We start from the raw sequence: 17,055 nt of genomic DNA, 5'->3' as shown, positions 1-17,055 counted from the left end.
TGGCCAAGCAATCTTCGACGAAGGCCGGACTTTGGTATTGCATTTGAGCTTGGAGGCTTAAAAATTAATTAATGACTTTGGTCATTAAAAATCTGAAAATTGTAATTAAAAATATTTTTATATAAAACGATTCAAAATTACGTTTATCGTATTCTTCATCATTTTCTGATTCCAAAAACATATAAATATGTTATATTCGGATTAAAAACAAGGTCTGAAAATTAAAAATATAAAAATTATGATTAAAATTAAATTCCCGAAATCGATTTAAAAACAATTTTATCTTATTCCTTGTCCGTTCCTGATTCCAAAAACATATAGATATGATATGTTTGGATGAAAAACACGTTCAGAGAGTTAAAAAGAATAGTGATATTGAAAAGCGTGATTTTCTGGATTGTTAATTTCACTACCTTTGCCACGAGCGGTGGACAGACGATGCTACGAGTGTACGGTCTTGCGGAAAAAATGCAATGCGTTCAGTTTCATTCTCTGAGTTTGACTGAGCTTGACTAAATGTTGTATTTTCGCCTTACGCGACTTGTTTTGCTTTTGAGGTAGAGATATTTTTAGTTTTGTTTCAAGAGTGAAGAATGGGTTGTGTTGGTGTGAGTGAACAATGTGTTGTGTTGGTGTGAGCGGATGTGTGCCCCCTAACGCTGCTCTCTGTGTGGCATTGACCAGGATTTGATGGTCAACAGTAGACAGTACTACTCATCCTCTCCCCCCTCCCTCTCCCCCCCCTCCCTCTCCCCCCACCCTAACGCTGCTCTGTGTGTGGCATTGACCAGGATTTGATGGTCAACAGTAGACAGTACTACTCATCCTCTCCCCCCTCCCCCCCTCCCACCCTCCCCCCCTCCCCCTGACCGTACTGACCGTCAGTGTGTGAGCATGAAGTGTGTTAAGTATTACCTGTGCCTTGCTTCTTTGCCTTCTGTTTGTTTTTATGCTTATGTGTCTGTTTGTGTGTCTGTTTGCATGTCTGTTTGCTTCCCGCAGTGGAGCACTGCGGTTATGAAATTAAAGGCCCCTCCTGTTTTTGGAACCGCAGGAGCTTTCTAGTTTGCTGTTAGGTAGATTTTTGGTTCCTCTTTCCTGTCATGCTCTCTTTTTCTTCATGAATTCTTTTCTTTTTTCTGCCTTCTTGCTCATTCACCTATATTTTTTCCAAAAATCTCTTCTCTTGCCGCTTGTCTCGCGATTCATGTATAGTTTAATCTGTTAGTGTTCTGATGTAAGTCCAACAGTAGATAGGTTAAGCCTATTTTAACATACTGGAAACTGGTAATCTTCCAGTAGGTATTAATTTAGTTTTACTAAAGCCTGCTGGGACACAAGTAATGGGTTAGTGCATTTGTAAACAGGAATCGCTTGACAAGTGGCCCCCTTCATCCCCCCCTTCCTCGTCCTGATATGGCTCTGCGTAGTCGGCTGGACGTTAAACAACAAATAAACAAACAAACAAACAATGTCTGTTTGCTTGCTTGTGTGTCTGTTTGTGTGTCTGTTTGTGTGTCTGTTTGCATGTCTGCTTGTCAGCCTTGTGTGTCTGTTTGTGTGTCTGTTTGCATGTCTGCTTGTCAGCCTTGTGTGTCTGTTTGTGTGTCTGTTTGCATGTCTGCTTGTCAGCCTTGTGTGGCTGTTTGTGTGTCTGTTTGCATGTCTGCTTGTCAGCCTTGTGTGGCTGTTTGTGTGTCTGTTTGCATGTCTGCTTGTCAGCCTTGTGTGGCTGTTTGTGGTGGTTTTTTTTTGTGTCTGTGGGTGTGTGTTTGCTTGCTTGTGTGGCTGTGTGTGTGGCTGTTTGTGTGTCTGTTTGCTTGCTTGTGTGTGTGTTTGTGTGGCTGTTTGTGTGTCAGTTTGCATGCCTGTGTGTCTGTTTGTGTGTCTGTTTGTGTGTCTGTTTGCGTGTGTGTTTGCTTGCTTGTGTGTTTGTTTTCTTGCTTTTATTAAAAAATAGGTTCCAAATACATCCTTGGCCTACAAATAAAGATTTAGAAATACTTTTTGATTGTCTACGTTTAGTGAATCACAAGCATGTGAAAGTACACATGTACATCACTTGCGTAACATGGAAACCAGTTGATGTGAAATGGATTTTGATAGCAATATTTTGTTTAAACAAGTCGCAGGAAGCAAGTCTAGTCAATCTGTCCAACTCACCGAATGAAACTGAATACCCTGCGGCATTAGCCGATTACCTGCGGCACGCAGATTGCTTGAAGTGACAAGGCAGTATAGCGCAGTAGCGTGACCCTTACCTGTTCTCAGGAAAGCACGTTTTTCTCTATTCTTATTTTTGATATAATTTTTCAAACTCATAAATTCATTTATAAGCTTCAAAGCTGAAATGTAATTTATTGTCCGTGCTTCATCAAATACTGTTTAGCTTAGCTCAATTTGATGACAAAATTAGGGCGTGACTGTGCCGCCTCAACTTTCAGTAAAAGCCAGATATGACGTCATCAAAGACAATTATGAAACAAGTTGCGTAAGGCGAAATTACTACATTTAGTCAAGCTGTGGAACTTACAGAATGAAACTGAACGCACTGCATTTTTTCACAATGACCGTAGTCCGCCGCTTGTGCAAAACGGAGTGAAACTGACGAGCCTGTTCAGCGCGGTAGTGGTTTCGCTGTGCTGCATAGCACGCTTTTCTGTACCTCTCTTCGTTTGAACTTTCTGAGCGTGTTTTTAATCCAAACATATCATATCTATATGTTTTTGGAATCAGGAACCAACAAGGAATAAGATGAAATTGTTTTTAAATCGATTTCGGAAATTTGATTTTGATAATAATTTTTATATTTTTAATTTTCAGACCTTGTTTTTAATCCGAATATAACATATTTATATGTTTTTGGAATCAGAAAATGATGAAGAATAAGATGAACATAAATTTGGATCGTTTTATAAAAAAATAATTTTAATTACAATTTTTTAGATTTTTAATGACCAAAGTCATTAATTTATTTTTAAGCCACCAAGCTGAAATGCAATACCGAAGTCCGGCCTTCGTCGAAGATTGCTTGGCCAAAACTTCAATCAATTTCATTAAAAAATGAGGGTGTGACAGTGCCGCCTCAACTTTTACTAAAAGCCGGATATGACGTCATCAAAGACATTTATCGAAAAAAGGAAAAATGGATCCGGGGATATCATACCCAGGAACACTCATGTGAAGTTTCATGAAGATCGGTCTGTCTGTCTGTCTGTCTGTTTGTCTGTCTGTCTGTATGTCTGTCTGTCTGTCTGTCTGTCTGTCTGCTGGGTCTTTAAGTATGGTAAGCTGTTTGTGTCTATTCCATGTTCCATGCTTGGATTTTAAGTATGGTAAGCTGTTTGTGTCTATTCCATGTTCCATGCTTGTATTTTAAGTATGGTAAGCTGTTAAAATGTGTCTATTCAATGTTCAATGCTGGGTTTTCAAATATTGCAAGCTGTTTGTGTCTGTTCCATGTTCTATGCTGGGTCTCTAAGTATGGTTAGCTGTTTGTGTCTGTGCTATGTTCAATGCTGGGTCTTAAAGTATGGTTAGCTGTTTGTGTCTGTGCTATGTTCAATGCTGTGTCTTAGTATGGTTAGCTGTTTGTGTCTGTGCTATGTTCAACGCTGGGTCTCTAAGTATGGTTAGCTGTTTGTGTCTGTGCTATGTTCAACGCTGGGTCTCTAAGTATGGTTAGCTGTTTGTGTCTGTGCTACGTTCAATGCTGGGTCTCTAAGTATGGTTAGCTGTTTGTGTCTGTGCCATGTTTCATGCTGTGTCTTTAAGTATGGTTAGCTGTTTGTGTCTGTGCTATGTTCAATGCTGGGTCTTAAAAGTATGGTTAGCTGTTTGTGTCTGTGCCATGTTTCATGCTGTGTCTTTAAGTATGGTTAGCTGTTTGTGCCTGTGCCATGTTTCATGCTGTGTCTTTAAGTATGGTTAGCTGTTTGTGTCTGTGCTATGTTCAATGCTGAGTCTTAAAAGTATGGTTAGCTGTCTGTGCCATGTTTCATGCTGTGTCTTTAAGTATGGTTAGCTGTTTGTGTCTGTGCTATGTTCAATGCTGGGTTTCTAAGTATGGTTAGCTGTTTGTGTCTGTGCTATGTTCAATGCTGGGTCTCTAAGTATGGTTAGCTGTTTGTGTCTGTGCTATGTTCAATGCTGGGTCTCTAAGTATGGTTAGCTGTTTGTGTCTGTGTTATGTTCAATGCTGGGTCTCTAAGTATGGTTAGCTGTTTTTGTCTGTGCTATGTTCAATGCTGGGTCTCTAAGTATGGTTAGCTGTTTGTGTCTGTGCTATGTTCAATGCTGGGTCTCTAAGTATGGTTAGCTGTTTGTGTCTGTGCTATGTTCAATGCTGGGGCTTAAAAGTATGGTTAGTTGTTTGTGTTTATGCCATGTTTTATGCTGGGTCTCTAAGTATGGTTAGCTGTTTGTGTCTGTGCTATGTTCAATGCTGGGTCTCTAAGTATGGTTAGCTGTTTGTGTCTGTGCTATGTTCAATGCTGGGTCTTTAAGTATGGTTAGCTGTTTGTGTCTGTGCTATGTTCAATGCTGGGTCTTAAAAGTATGGTTAGCTGTTTGTGTTTGTGCCATGTTTTATGCTGGGTCTTTAAGTATGTTTAGCTGTTTGTGTCTGTGCTATGTTCAATGCTGGGTCTCTAAGTATGTTTAGCTGTGTGTGACTGTGCTATGTTCAATGCTGGGTCTTTAAGTATGGTTAGCTGTTTGTGTCTGTGCTATGTTCAATGCTGGGTCTCTAAGTATGGTTAGCTGTTTGTGTCTGTGCTATGTTCAATGCTGGGTCTCTAAGTATGGTTAGCTGTTTGTGTCTGTGCTATGTTCCATGCTGGGCCTTAAAAGTATGGTTAGCTGTTTGTGTCTGTGCCATGTTTTATGCTGGGTCTTTAAGTATGGTTAGCTGTTTGTGTCTGTGCTATGTTCAATGCTGGTTCTCTAAGTGTGGTTAGCTGTTTGTGTCTGTGCTATGTTCAATGCTGGGTCTTAAAAGTATGGTTAGCTGTTTGTGTTTGTGCTATGTTCAATGCTGGGTCTCTAAGTATGGTTAGCTGTTTGTGTCTGTGCTATGTTCAATGCTGGGTCTTAAAAGTATGGTTAGCTGTTTGTGTTTGTGCCATGTTTTATGCTGGGTCTTTAAGTATGGTTAGCTGTTTGTGTCTGTGCTATGTTCAATGCTGGGTCTTAAAAGTATGGTTAGCTGTTTGTGTTTGTGCCATGTTTTATGCTGGGTCTTTAAGTATGGTTAGCTGTTTGGGTCTGTGCTATGTTCAATGCTGGGTCTTAAAAGTATGGTTAGCTGTTTGTGTTTGTGCCATGTTTTATGCTGGGTCTTTAAGTATGGTTAGCTGTTTGTGTCTGTGCTATGTTCAATGCTGGGTCTCTAAGTATGGTTAGCTGTTTGTGTCTGTGCTATGTTCAATGCTGGGTCTTAAAAGCATGGTTAGCTGTTTGTGTTTGTGCCATGTTTTATGCTGGGTCTTTAAGTATGGTTAGTTAATTGTGTTTGTGTCATGTTTCATGCTGGGTCTTTAAGTATGGTTAGTTGTTTGTGTTTGTGCCATGTTTCATGCTGGGTCTCTAAGTATGGTTAGTTGTTTGTGTTTGTGTCATGTTTCATGCTGGGTCTTTAAGTATGGTTAGTTAATTGTGTCTGTGCCATGTTTCATGCTGGGTCTTTAAGTATGGTTAGTTGTTTGTGTTTGTGTCATGTTTCATGCTGGGTCTTTAAGTATGGTTAGTTGTTTGTGTCTGAGCTATGTTCCATGCTGGGTCTTAAAAGTATGTTTAGCTGTTTGTGTCTTTTTCATGTTTTATGCTGGGTCTTTCAGCATTGTTTAACTGCTAGTGTTCGTGTCTAATGTTTGTTGTGGTTCATTCAGTATGACTAGCAGCTTGTGTTTGTGTCTGAATGTTTTTGGTTAAGTATGATTAACTGCTAGTGTTTGTGTCTGAATGTTTGTGCTCCAGTATGACTAGCAGCTAGTGTTCGTGTGTGAATGTTTGTGGTTCAGTATGACGAACTGCTAGTGTTCGTGTCTAATGTTTGTTGTGGTTCATTCAGTATGACTAGCAGCTTGTGTTTGTGTCTGAATGTTTTTGGTTAAGTATGATTAACTGCTAGTGTTTGTGTCTGAATGTTTGTGCTCCAGTATGACTAGCAGCTAGTGTTCGTGTGTGAATGTTTGTGGTTCAGTATGACGAACTGCTAGTGTTCGTGTCTAATGTTTGTTGTGGTTCATTCAGTATGACTAGCAGCTTGTGTTTGTGTCTGAATGTTTTTGGTTAAGTATGATTAACTGCTAGTGTTTGTGTCTGAATGTTTGTGCTCCAGTATGACTAGCAGCTAGTGTTCGTGTGTGAATGTTTGTGGTTCAGTATGACTAACTGCTAGTATTTGTGTCTGGATTTTTTTGGTTCAGTTTATCTAACACTGCTAGTATTTGTGTCTGGATTTTTTTGGTTCAGTTTATCTAACACTGCTAGTATTTGTGTCTGGATTTTTTTGGTTCAGTTTATCTAACACTGCTAGTGTTTGTGTCTGAATGTTTGTGGTTCAGTATGAAGAACTGCTAGCATTTTTGTTTTAATGTTTTTGGTTAACACTTTTTACCCCACCTATGTTGACCAAGTTATTTTTTAGCCGAGACCAGCTGTGCTGCAGCAGGTCACTAAGAATGGTAGGATCTGTGTAGAAACTGTGTATCAACACGCTGGAATGCAGGCGTTAGATGGACGTTAGAAGAAGCAACTGAAGCTAACAGTCTGAGCGGATATATCCGTACCTGGGAGACAATGAGTTAAGTTAATCCAGCACTGTTTGTGGTTCAGTATGACTAACTGCCTGTGTTTGTGTCTGAATGTTTGTGGTTCAGTATGACTAACAGCCAGTATTCGAGTCTGAATGTTTGTGGTGCAGGTGGTGAACGAGCTCGCTTCGTCGGCTGGTCAGTCGTGTGACGTGGACCCAACACTCTGCAACGCGCTTCGCACACTCAAGAGTGGTGAGTAAGAGTACTGTCCCCATGACCCACTTAGTTGTGAGTGAGAGTACTGTCCCTTTGACCCACTTAGTGGGGAGAGTACAGTCCCTTTGATCAACTGGACATAACGACGACAAGGCTCTGTATCACTTGTTAGCAGTGTGTCACAAGGGTAGGTAGTGACTCTGTTACTGACTTGACATAGACCTACCTGAACAGACCTCAACCATAGCATGAGCTTCTTATCTGCTTGAATCTCGGCTTTTTCACCATGAGTTACTGTAAGGATATATCACCTAGTTACTGTATGGATATTTTTCACCTAGTTACTGTATGGATTTTGTTTACCTATATGTAGTTACTGTATGGATATATCACCCAGTTACTGTATGGATATTTGTCACTTAGTTACTGTATGGATATTTTTCAGCTAGTTACTGTGTGGATATTTTTCACCTAGTTACTGTATGGATATATCACCCAGTTAATGTATGGATATTTGTCACTTAGTTACTGTATGGATATTTTTCAGCTAGTTACTGTGTGGATATTTTTCACCTAGTTACTGTATGGATATATCACCCAGTTACTGTATGGATATTTGTCACTTAGTTACTGTGTGGATATTTTTCAGCTAGTTACTGTGTGGATATTTTTCACCTAGTTACTGTATGGATTTTATTTACTGACATGTAGTTACTGTATGGATATATCACCCAGTTACTGTATGGATATTTGTCACTTAGTTACTGTATGGATATTTTTCAGCTAGTTACTGTGTAGATATTTTTCACCTAGTTACTGTATGGATATATCACCCAGTTACTGTATGGATATTTGTCACTTAGTTACTGTGTGGATATTTTTCAGCTAGTTACTGTGTGGATATTTTTCACCTAGTTACTGTATGGATTTTGTTTACTGACATGTAGTTACTGTATGGATATATCACCCAGTTACTGTATGGATATTTGTCACTTAGTTACTGTATGGATATTTTTCAGCTAGTTACTGTGTGGATATTTTTCACCTAGTTACTGTATGGATATATCACCCAGTTACGGTATGGATATTTTTCACCTAGTTTCTGTGTGGATATTTTTCATCCAGTTACTTGTTGGATATTTTCACCTATAGTTACTGTATGGGTATTTTTCAACTAGTTACTGTATGGATATTTGTCATCCAGTTACAGTATGGATATTTTTTACACCATGGCCTGTCTGTTGTGTGTGTTACAGAACATGCAGAGTACACCATGGCCTGTCTGTTGTGTGTGTCACAGAACATGCAGAGTACACCATGGCCTGTCTGTTGTGTGTGTCACAGAACATGCAGAGTACACCATGGCCTGTCTGTTGTGTGTGTCACAGAACATGCAGAGTACACCATGGCCTGTCTGTTGTGTGTGTTACAGAACATGCAGAGTACACCATGGCCTGTCTGTTGTTTGTGTTACAGAACATGCAGAGTACACCATGGCCTGTCTGTTGTGTGTGTTACAGAACATGCAGAGTACACCATGGCCTGTCAGTTGTGTGTGTCACAGAACATGCAGAGTACACCATGGCCTGTCTGTTGTGTGTGTTACAGAACATGCAGAGTACACCATGGCCTGTCTGTTGTGTGTGTCACAGAGCATGCAGAGTACACCATGGCCTGTCTGTTGTGTGTGTCACAGAGCATGCAGAGTACACCATGGCCTGTCTGTTGTGTGTGTTACAGAACATGCAGAGTACACCATGGCCTGTCTGTTGTGTGTGTTACAGAACATGCAGAGTACACCATGGCCTGTCTGTTGTGTGTGTTACAGAACATGCAGAGTACACCATGGCCTGTCAGTTGTGTGTGTTACAGAACATGCAGAGTACACCATGGCCTGTCAGTTGTGTGTGTTACAGAACATGCAGAGTACACCATGGCCTGTCTGTTGTGTGTGTTACAGAGCATGCAGAGTACACCATGGCCTGTCTGTTGTGTGTGTTACAGAACATGCAGAGTACACCATGGCCTGTCAGTTGTGTGTGTTACAGAACATGCAGAGTACACCATGGCCTGTCTGTTGTGTGTGTTACAGAACATGCAGAGTACACCATGGCCTGTCTGTTGTGTGTGTTACAGAACATGCAGAGTACACCATGGCCTGTCAGTTGTGTGTGTTACAGAACATGCAGAGTACACCATGGCCTGTCTGTTGTGTGTGTTACAGAACATGCAGAGTACACCATGGCCTGTCTGTTGTGTGTGTCACAGAGCATGCAGAGTACACCATGGCCTGTCTGTTGTGTGTGTTACAGAACATGCAGAGTACACCATGGCCTGTCAGTTGTGTGTGTCACAGAGCATGCAGAGTACACCATGGCCTGTCTGTTGTGTGTGTTACAGAACATGCAGAGTACACCATGGCCTGTCAGTTGTGTGTGTCACAGAGCATGCAGAGTACACCATGGCCTGTCTGTTGTGTGTGTTACAGAACATGCAGAGTACACCATGGCCTGTCAGTTGTGTGTGTTACAGAACATGCAGAGTACACCATGGCCTGTCTGTTGTGTGTGTTACAGAACATGCAGAGTACACCATGGCCTGTCTGTTGTGTGTGTCACAGAACATGCAGAGTACACCATGGCCTGTCTGTTGTGTGTGTTACAGAACATGCAGAGTACACCATGGCCTGTCTGTTGTGTGTGTTACAGAACATGCAGAGTACACCATGGCCTGTCTGTTGTGTGTGTCACAGAACATGCAGAGTACACCATGGTCTGTCTGTTGTGTGTGTTACAGAACATGCAGAGTACACCATGGCCTGTCTGTTGTGTGTGTTACAGAACATGCAGAGTACACCATGGCCTGTCAGTTGTGTGTGTTACAGAACATGCAGAGTACACCATGGCCTGTCTGTTGTGTGTGTCACAGAACATGCAGAGTACACCATGGCCTGTCTGTTGTGTGTGTTACAGAACATGCAGAGTACACCATGGCCTGTCTGTTGTGTGTGTCACAGAACATGCAGAGTACACCATGGTCTGTCTGTTGTGTGTGTTACAGAACATGCATAGTACACCATGGCCTGTCTGTTGTGTGTGTTACAGAACATGCAGAGTACACCATGGCCTGTCTGTTGTGTGTGTCACAGAGCATGCAGAGTACACCATGGCCTGTCTGTTGTGTGTGTTACAGAACATGCAGAGTACACCATGGCCTGTCTGTTGTGTGTGTTACAGAACATGCAGAGTACACCATGGCCTGTCTGTTGTGTGTGTTACAGAACATGCAGAGTACACCATGGCCTGTCAGTTGTTTGTGTCACAGAACATGCAGAGTACACCATGGCCTGTCTGTTGTGTGTGTCACAGAACATGCAGAGTACACCATGGCCTGTCTGTTGTGTGTGTTACAGAACATGCAGAGTACACCATGGCCTGTCTGTTGTGTGTGTTACAGAACATGCAGAGTACACCATGGCCTGTCTGTTGTGTGTGTTACAGAACATGCAGAGTACACCATGGCCTGTCTGTTGTGTGTGTTACAGAGCATGCAGAGTACACCATGGCCTGTCTGTTGTGTGTGTCACAGAACATGCAGAGTACACCATGGCCTGTCTGTTGTGTGTGTTACAGAACATGCAGAGTACACCATGGCCTGTCTGTTGTGTGTGTTACAGAGCATGCAGAGTACACCATGGCCTGTCTGTTGTGTGTGTCACAGAGCATGCAGAGTACACCATGGCCTGTCTGTTGTGTGTGTCACAGAACATGCAGAGTACAGTCCATGGCCTGTCTGTTGTGTGTGTTACAGAACATGCAGAGTACAGTCCATGGCCTGTCTGTTGTGTGTGTTACAGAACATGCAGAGTACAGTCCATGGCCTGTCTGTTGTGTGTGTTACAGAACATGCAGAGTACAGTCCATGGCCTGTCTGTTGTGTGTGTTACAGAACATGCAGAGTACAGTCCATGGCCTGTCTGTTGTGTGTGTTACAGAACATGCAGAGTACAGTCCATGGCCTGTCTGTTGTGTGTGTTACAGAGCATGCAGAGTACACCATGGCCTGTCTGTTGTGTGTGTCACAGAACATGCAGAGTACAGTCCATGGCCTGTCTGTTGTGTGTGTCACAGAACATGCAGAGTACAGTCCATGGCCTGTCTGTTGTGTGTGTTACAGAACATGCAGAGTACACCATGGCCTGTCTGTTGTGTGTGTCACAGAACATGCAGAGTACACCATGGTCTGTCTGTTGTGTGTGTTACAGAACATGCAGAGTACACCATGGCCTGTCTGTTGTGTGTGTTACAGAACATGCAGAGTACACCATGGCCTGTCTGTTGTGTGTGTTACAGAACATGCAGAGTACACCATGGCCTGTCTGTTGTGTGTGTTACAGAACATGCAGAGTACACCATGGCCTGTCTGTTGTTTGTGTTACAGAACATGCAGAGTACACCATGGCCTGTCTGTTGTGTGTGTTACAGAACATGCAGAGTACACCATGGCCTGTCTGTTGTGTGTGTTACAGAACATGCAGAGTACACCATGGCCTGTCTGTTGTTTGTGTTACAGAACATGCAGAGTACACCATGGCCTGTCTGTTGTTTGTGTTACAGAACATGCAGAGTACACCATGGCCTGTCTGTTGTTTGTGTTACAGAACATGCAGAGTACACCATGGCCTGTCTGTTGTGTGTGTCACAGAGCATGCAGAGTACACCATGGCCTGTCTGTTGTGTGTGTCACAGAACATGCAGAGTACACCATGGCCTGTCTGTTGTTTGTGTTACAGAACATGCAGAGTACACCATGGCCTGTCTGTTGTTTGTGTTACAGAACATGCAGAGTACACCATGGCCTGTCTGTTGTTTGTGTTACAGAACATGCAGAGTACACCATGGCCTGTCTGTTGTGTGTGTCACAGAGCATGCAGAGTACACCATGGCCTGTCTGTTGTGTGTGTCACAGAACATGCAGAGTACACCATGGCCTGTCTGTTGTGTGTGTCACAGAACATGCAGAGTACACCATGGCCTGTCTGTTGTGTGTGTTACAGAACATGCAGAGTACACCATGGCCTGTCTGTTGTGTGTGTTACAGAACATGCAGAGTACACCATGGCCTGTCTGTTGTTTGTGTTACAGAACATGCAGAGTACACCATGGCCTGTCTGTTGTGTGTGTTACAGAACATGCAGAGTACACCATGGCCTGTCTGTTGTGTGTGTCACAGAACATGCAGAGTACACCATGGCCTGTCTGTTGTGTGTGTCACAGAACATGCAGAGTACAGTCCATGGCCTGTCTGTTGTGTGTGTTACAGAACATGCAGAGTACAGTCCATGGCCTGTCTGTTGTGTGTGTCACAGAACATGCAGAGTACACCATGGCCTGTCTGTTGTGTGTGTTACAGAACATGCAGAGTACACCATGGCCTGTCTGTTGTGTGTGTTACAGAACATGCAGAGTACACCATGGCCTGTCTGTTGTGTGTGTCACAGAGCATGCAGAGTACACCATGGCCTGTCTGTTGTGTGTGTCACAGAACATGCAGAGTACAGTCCATGGCCTGTCTGTTGTGTGTGTGTTACAGAACATGCAGAGTACACCATGGCCTGTCTGTTGTGTGTGTCACAGAACATGCAGAGTACACCATGGCCTGTCTGTTGTGTGTGTTACAGAACATGCAGAGTACACCATGGTCTGTCTGTTGTGTGTGTCACAGAACATGCAGAGTACACCATGGCCTGTCTGTTGTGTGTGTTACAGAACATGCAGAGTACACCATGGCCTGTCTGTTGTGTGTGTTACAGAACATGCAGAGTACACCATGGCCTGTCTGTTGTGTGTGTTACAGAACATGCAGAGTACACCATGGCCTGTCTGTTGTGTGTGTCACAGAACATGCAGAGTACACCATGGCCTGTCTGTTGTTTGTGTCACAGAACATGCAGAGTACACCATGGCCTGTCTGTTGTGTGTGTTACAGAACATGCAGAGTACACCATGGCCTGTCTGTTGTGTGTGTTACAGAACATGCAGAGTACACCATGGCCTGTCTGTTGTTTGTGTTACAGAACATGCAGAGTACACCATGGCCTGTCTGTTGTTTGTGTTACAGAACATGCAGAGTACACCATGGCCTGTCTGTTGTGTGTGTTACAGAACATGCAGAGTACACCATGGCCTGTCTGTTGTGTGTGTTACAGAACATGCAGAGTACACCATGGCCTGTCTGTTGTGTGTGTTACAGAACATGCAGAGTACACCATGGCCTGTCTGTTGTGTGTGTTACAGAACATGCAGAGTACACCATGGCCTGTCTGTTGTGTGTGTTACAGAACATGCAGAGTACACCATGGCCTGTCTGTTGTGTGTGTCACAGAACATGCAGAGTACACCATGGCCTGTCTGTTGTGTGTGTTACAGAACATGCAGAGTACACCATGGCCTGTCTGTTGTGTGTGTCACAGAACATGCAGAGTACACCATGGCCTGTCTGTTGTGTGTGTCACAGAACATGCAGAGTACACCATGGCCTGTCTGTTGTGTGTGTCACAGAACATGCAGAGTACACCATGGCCTGTCTGTTGTGTGTGTTACAGAACATGCAGAGGATGAGTACACCATGGCCTGTCTGTTGTTTGTCTTTGTGGCTGTCTCCATTCCCAAGCTCGCTCGGTCCGAACTGTCTGTCTTCCGCGCTCCCCTGGAAGGTGGGTACAGTGTGTTGAGAGTGTGTTTATACTACCAATCATAAAAAAAAACCATGTCATCTTCGTTTGAGTATAGATGTTTGTTATTGAGAACATTTAATTTTAAAACCAGTTATATGAATGCAAAGGCCCTACATTCCTCTAGCATTTTTAGGAAACATATTGTTTTTACCAGTTACATGTAGTGTCTGTGCAGTGGAACCTACAGTGGAGTCCAGCTACATGTATAACGAACCTGGCTATAACGAAATCCCTCTTTTAACGAACTGCCATTGATTTCCCGGCAGACAGCCTTCTATTTCTTACTTGTTACTTTTCGGCTACATCGAACCTTTTGAACTCATTTGCATAACGAACCCCTCTTTTAACAAACATGTTTTCATCGCCCCAGAGCCGTTTTGTCTCTAAAAGTCACAAGGCTACAACGAACTGATGTCAATAATTGTCTCCAAAGACAAAAATACACAAAAATACACAAACACAAGTGCACATTGCGTGATGAGCGAACTCTGAACAAACTAACAGCGGGAGGTGCACAGATCGAACCAAAACCGAAAGTTGTGGTGACGTCATGACATTTTGCGATGTACGTCAGCGAAGCTCGTGCACATGTGGTCTGTCTTGCTAAAAACAATGGCTGACGAACATGGTTTCGAAATCTGGAACTGTTTTTTTGTTTTCTCCGATCCGTGACCGAGTGACGCGATATAGAACCACGCGTTCGTTTGAATCAATACTCTCCTCAGGCAGTGAAGTCTTCTAAATTGCTCACCACTGTGGACAGTCCGGAGTGCAGTTATGTGCCGTGAATGAGCGAGTCAAAGTTTTATCGTGAAAACTGACGCTTTTCGTGCACCTCCCGCTGTTAGTTTGCTAGAGCTCTCTATGGATTATATTATGAAGCTGTTGAAAACATGCAGAGATTGTACTCTACAAGGTGGGGATATAGCTCAGTTGGTAGCGCGCTGGATTTGTATTCAGTTGGCCGCTGTCAGCGTGAGTTCGATCCTAGGTTCGGCGGAAATTTATTTCAGAGTCAACTTTGTGTGCAGACTCTCTTCGGTGTCCGAACCCTCCCCCCGTGTACACTACATTGGGTGTGCACGTTAAAGATCCCACGATTGACAAAAGGGTCTTTCCTGGCAAAATTGCTTAGGCACAGTTAATAATTGTCCACCTATACCCGTGTGACTTGGAATAATAGGCCGCGAAAGGTAAATATGCGCCGAAATGGCTGCAATCTACTGGCCGTATAAAATTTCATCTCACACGGCATCACTGCAGAGCGCCTAGAACTGTACCCACGGAATATGCGCGATATAAGCCTCATTGATTGATTGATTGAAAGATCAATGGGACGATCATTTAAAGGTGAGTGGGAAAACTTGTCTTGAGGCCATTTAGGGTTGAAAAGTCTACAGCGAATTACTATCTCCCTTGAGATTCGTTGTACCCGGACTCCACTGTACGTCGCAGACACACCCCACTTTCACATTCACAAAATACTGTTCCGGTATAAACATTTGTTTGTTTGTTTGCTTAACGCCCAGCCAACCACGAAGGGCCATATCAGGGCAGGGTATAAACATTTGTTTGTTTGTTTGCTTAACGCCCAGCCGACCACGAAGGGCCATATCAGGACGGGGTATAAACATCGACCCCCAAAAAAGAATAAAGATGAAGATAGCAAAAATGGAAAAAAGTTCTGCATGTTCTTGAACAGAAAAGTCAAATTTATATCCAAAAAAGTTGCGTTCACCTATCTTGTCTAAGAAAGATGTTGCAGCATACTGAACGGTGTAAATGTCATTCTTTTAACAAGCCATGAAAGGCATTTTTTAGCTAATTTTAGCGGGTAAGAAGAAGGAGACAAGTCGCGTAAGGCGAAAATACAACATTTAGTCAAGTAGCTGTCGAACTCACAGAATGAAACTGAACGCAATGCAACGCAGCAAGACCGTATACTCGTAGCATCGTCAGTCCACCGCTCATGGCAAAGGCAGTGAAATTGACAAGAAGAGCGGGGTAGTAGTTGCGTTGAGAAGGATAGCACGCTTTTCTGTACCTCTCTTCGTTTTAACTTTCTGAGCGTGTTTTCAATCCAAACATATCATATCTATATGTTTATGGAATCAGGAACCGACAAGGAATAAGATGAAAGTGTTTTTAAATTGATTTCAAAAATTTAATTTTGATCATAATTTTTATATTTTTAATTTTCAGAGCTTGTTTTTAATCCAAATATAACATATTTATATGTTTTTGGAATCAGAAAATGATGGAAAATAAGATTTGGATCGTTTTATAAAAAAAATAATTTTTTTACAATTTTCAGATTTTTAATGACCAAAGTCATTAATTAAATTTTAAGCCACAAAGCTGAAATGCAATACCGAAGTCCGGGCTTCGTCGGAGATTACTTGACCAAAATTTCAACCAATTTGATTGAAAAATGAGAGCGTGACAGTGCCGCCTCAACTTTCACGAAAAGCCGGATATGACGTCATCAAAGACATTTATCCAAAAAATGAAAAAAACGTCTGAGGATATCATACCCAGGAACTCTCATGTCAAATTTCATAAAGATCGGTCCAGTAGTTTAGTCTGAATCGCTCTACACACACACACAGACAGACAGACACACACACACACACATACACCACGACCCTCGTCTCGATTTCCCCCTCTATGTTAAAACTTGACTAAATGTAAAAAACGGTACATTTTAGTAAGTCATCAACACATTTTCTTTATACTTTTGTGTTCATGTAACACATGTCCTACACCGGGAATCCTAAGTCATTTGAGACATTAGTTATGTCAGTGGCTGAGATAAGTGAAAAGTGGTGTGTGTGTATTAGGTCACCTGAACAATGCACACTGCCTGGCCAAATCTATCAACGCTCTGGCCGGCGCCCTCTTCGCTCTCTACGGACCCGGGGACACCGAGACACGCCTACAGGAGTTCCTGGCGGTAAGACTACGCGTGTTCATTGTTCTCACAGGTGTTGGTGTCACAAGTGTTGGTGTCACAGGTGTGTGATATTTGATAGCGTTGACTGGTGTGCTGGAAGTGTGTGATATTTGATAGCTTTGACTGGTGTGCTGGAAGTGTTTGATATTTGATAGCTTTGACTGGTGTGCTGGAAGTGTGTGATATTTGATAGCTTTGACTGGTGTGCTGGAAGTGTTTGATATTTGATAGCTTTGACTGGTGTGCTGGAAGTGTTTGATATTTGATAGCTTTGACTGGTGTGCTGGAAGTGTGTGATATTTGATAGCTTTGACTGGTGTGCTGGAAGTGTGTGATATTTGATAGCGTTGACTGGTGTGCTGGAAGTGTGTGATATTTGATAGCTTTGACTG

At 42.7% G+C, this 17,055-nt stretch overlaps 1 protein-coding gene across 4 annotated transcripts in view; it reads left to right on the top strand.

Annotated features, from left to right (window-relative positions):
• The window catches only part of LOC138970410 (membrane-associated protein Hem-like), a 92,085-nt gene that overhangs the window by 60,613 nt on the left and 14,417 nt on the right, over positions 1-17,055 (top strand). For all 4 annotated transcript variants that reach the window (XM_070342856.1, XM_070342854.1, XM_070342857.1 and 1 more), the window contains 3 exons: positions 6,926-7,010; positions 13,579-13,689; positions 16,551-16,663. In XM_070342856.1, the coding sequence (XP_070198957.1) occupies positions 6,926-7,010; positions 13,579-13,689; positions 16,551-16,663 (309 nt within the window). The remainder of the gene's footprint in view (positions 1-6,925; positions 7,011-13,578; positions 13,690-16,550; positions 16,664-17,055) is intronic.

The sequence above is a fragment of the Littorina saxatilis genome, linkage group LG7, assembly GCF_037325665.1.
Source record: "Littorina saxatilis isolate snail1 linkage group LG7, US_GU_Lsax_2.0, whole genome shotgun sequence".
NCBI lineage: Eukaryota > Metazoa > Mollusca > Gastropoda > Littorinimorpha > Littorinidae > Littorina > Littorina saxatilis.
The sequence above is the reverse complement of the archived record's forward strand: the minus strand, read 5'-3'. Positions and strand labels throughout refer to the sequence as shown.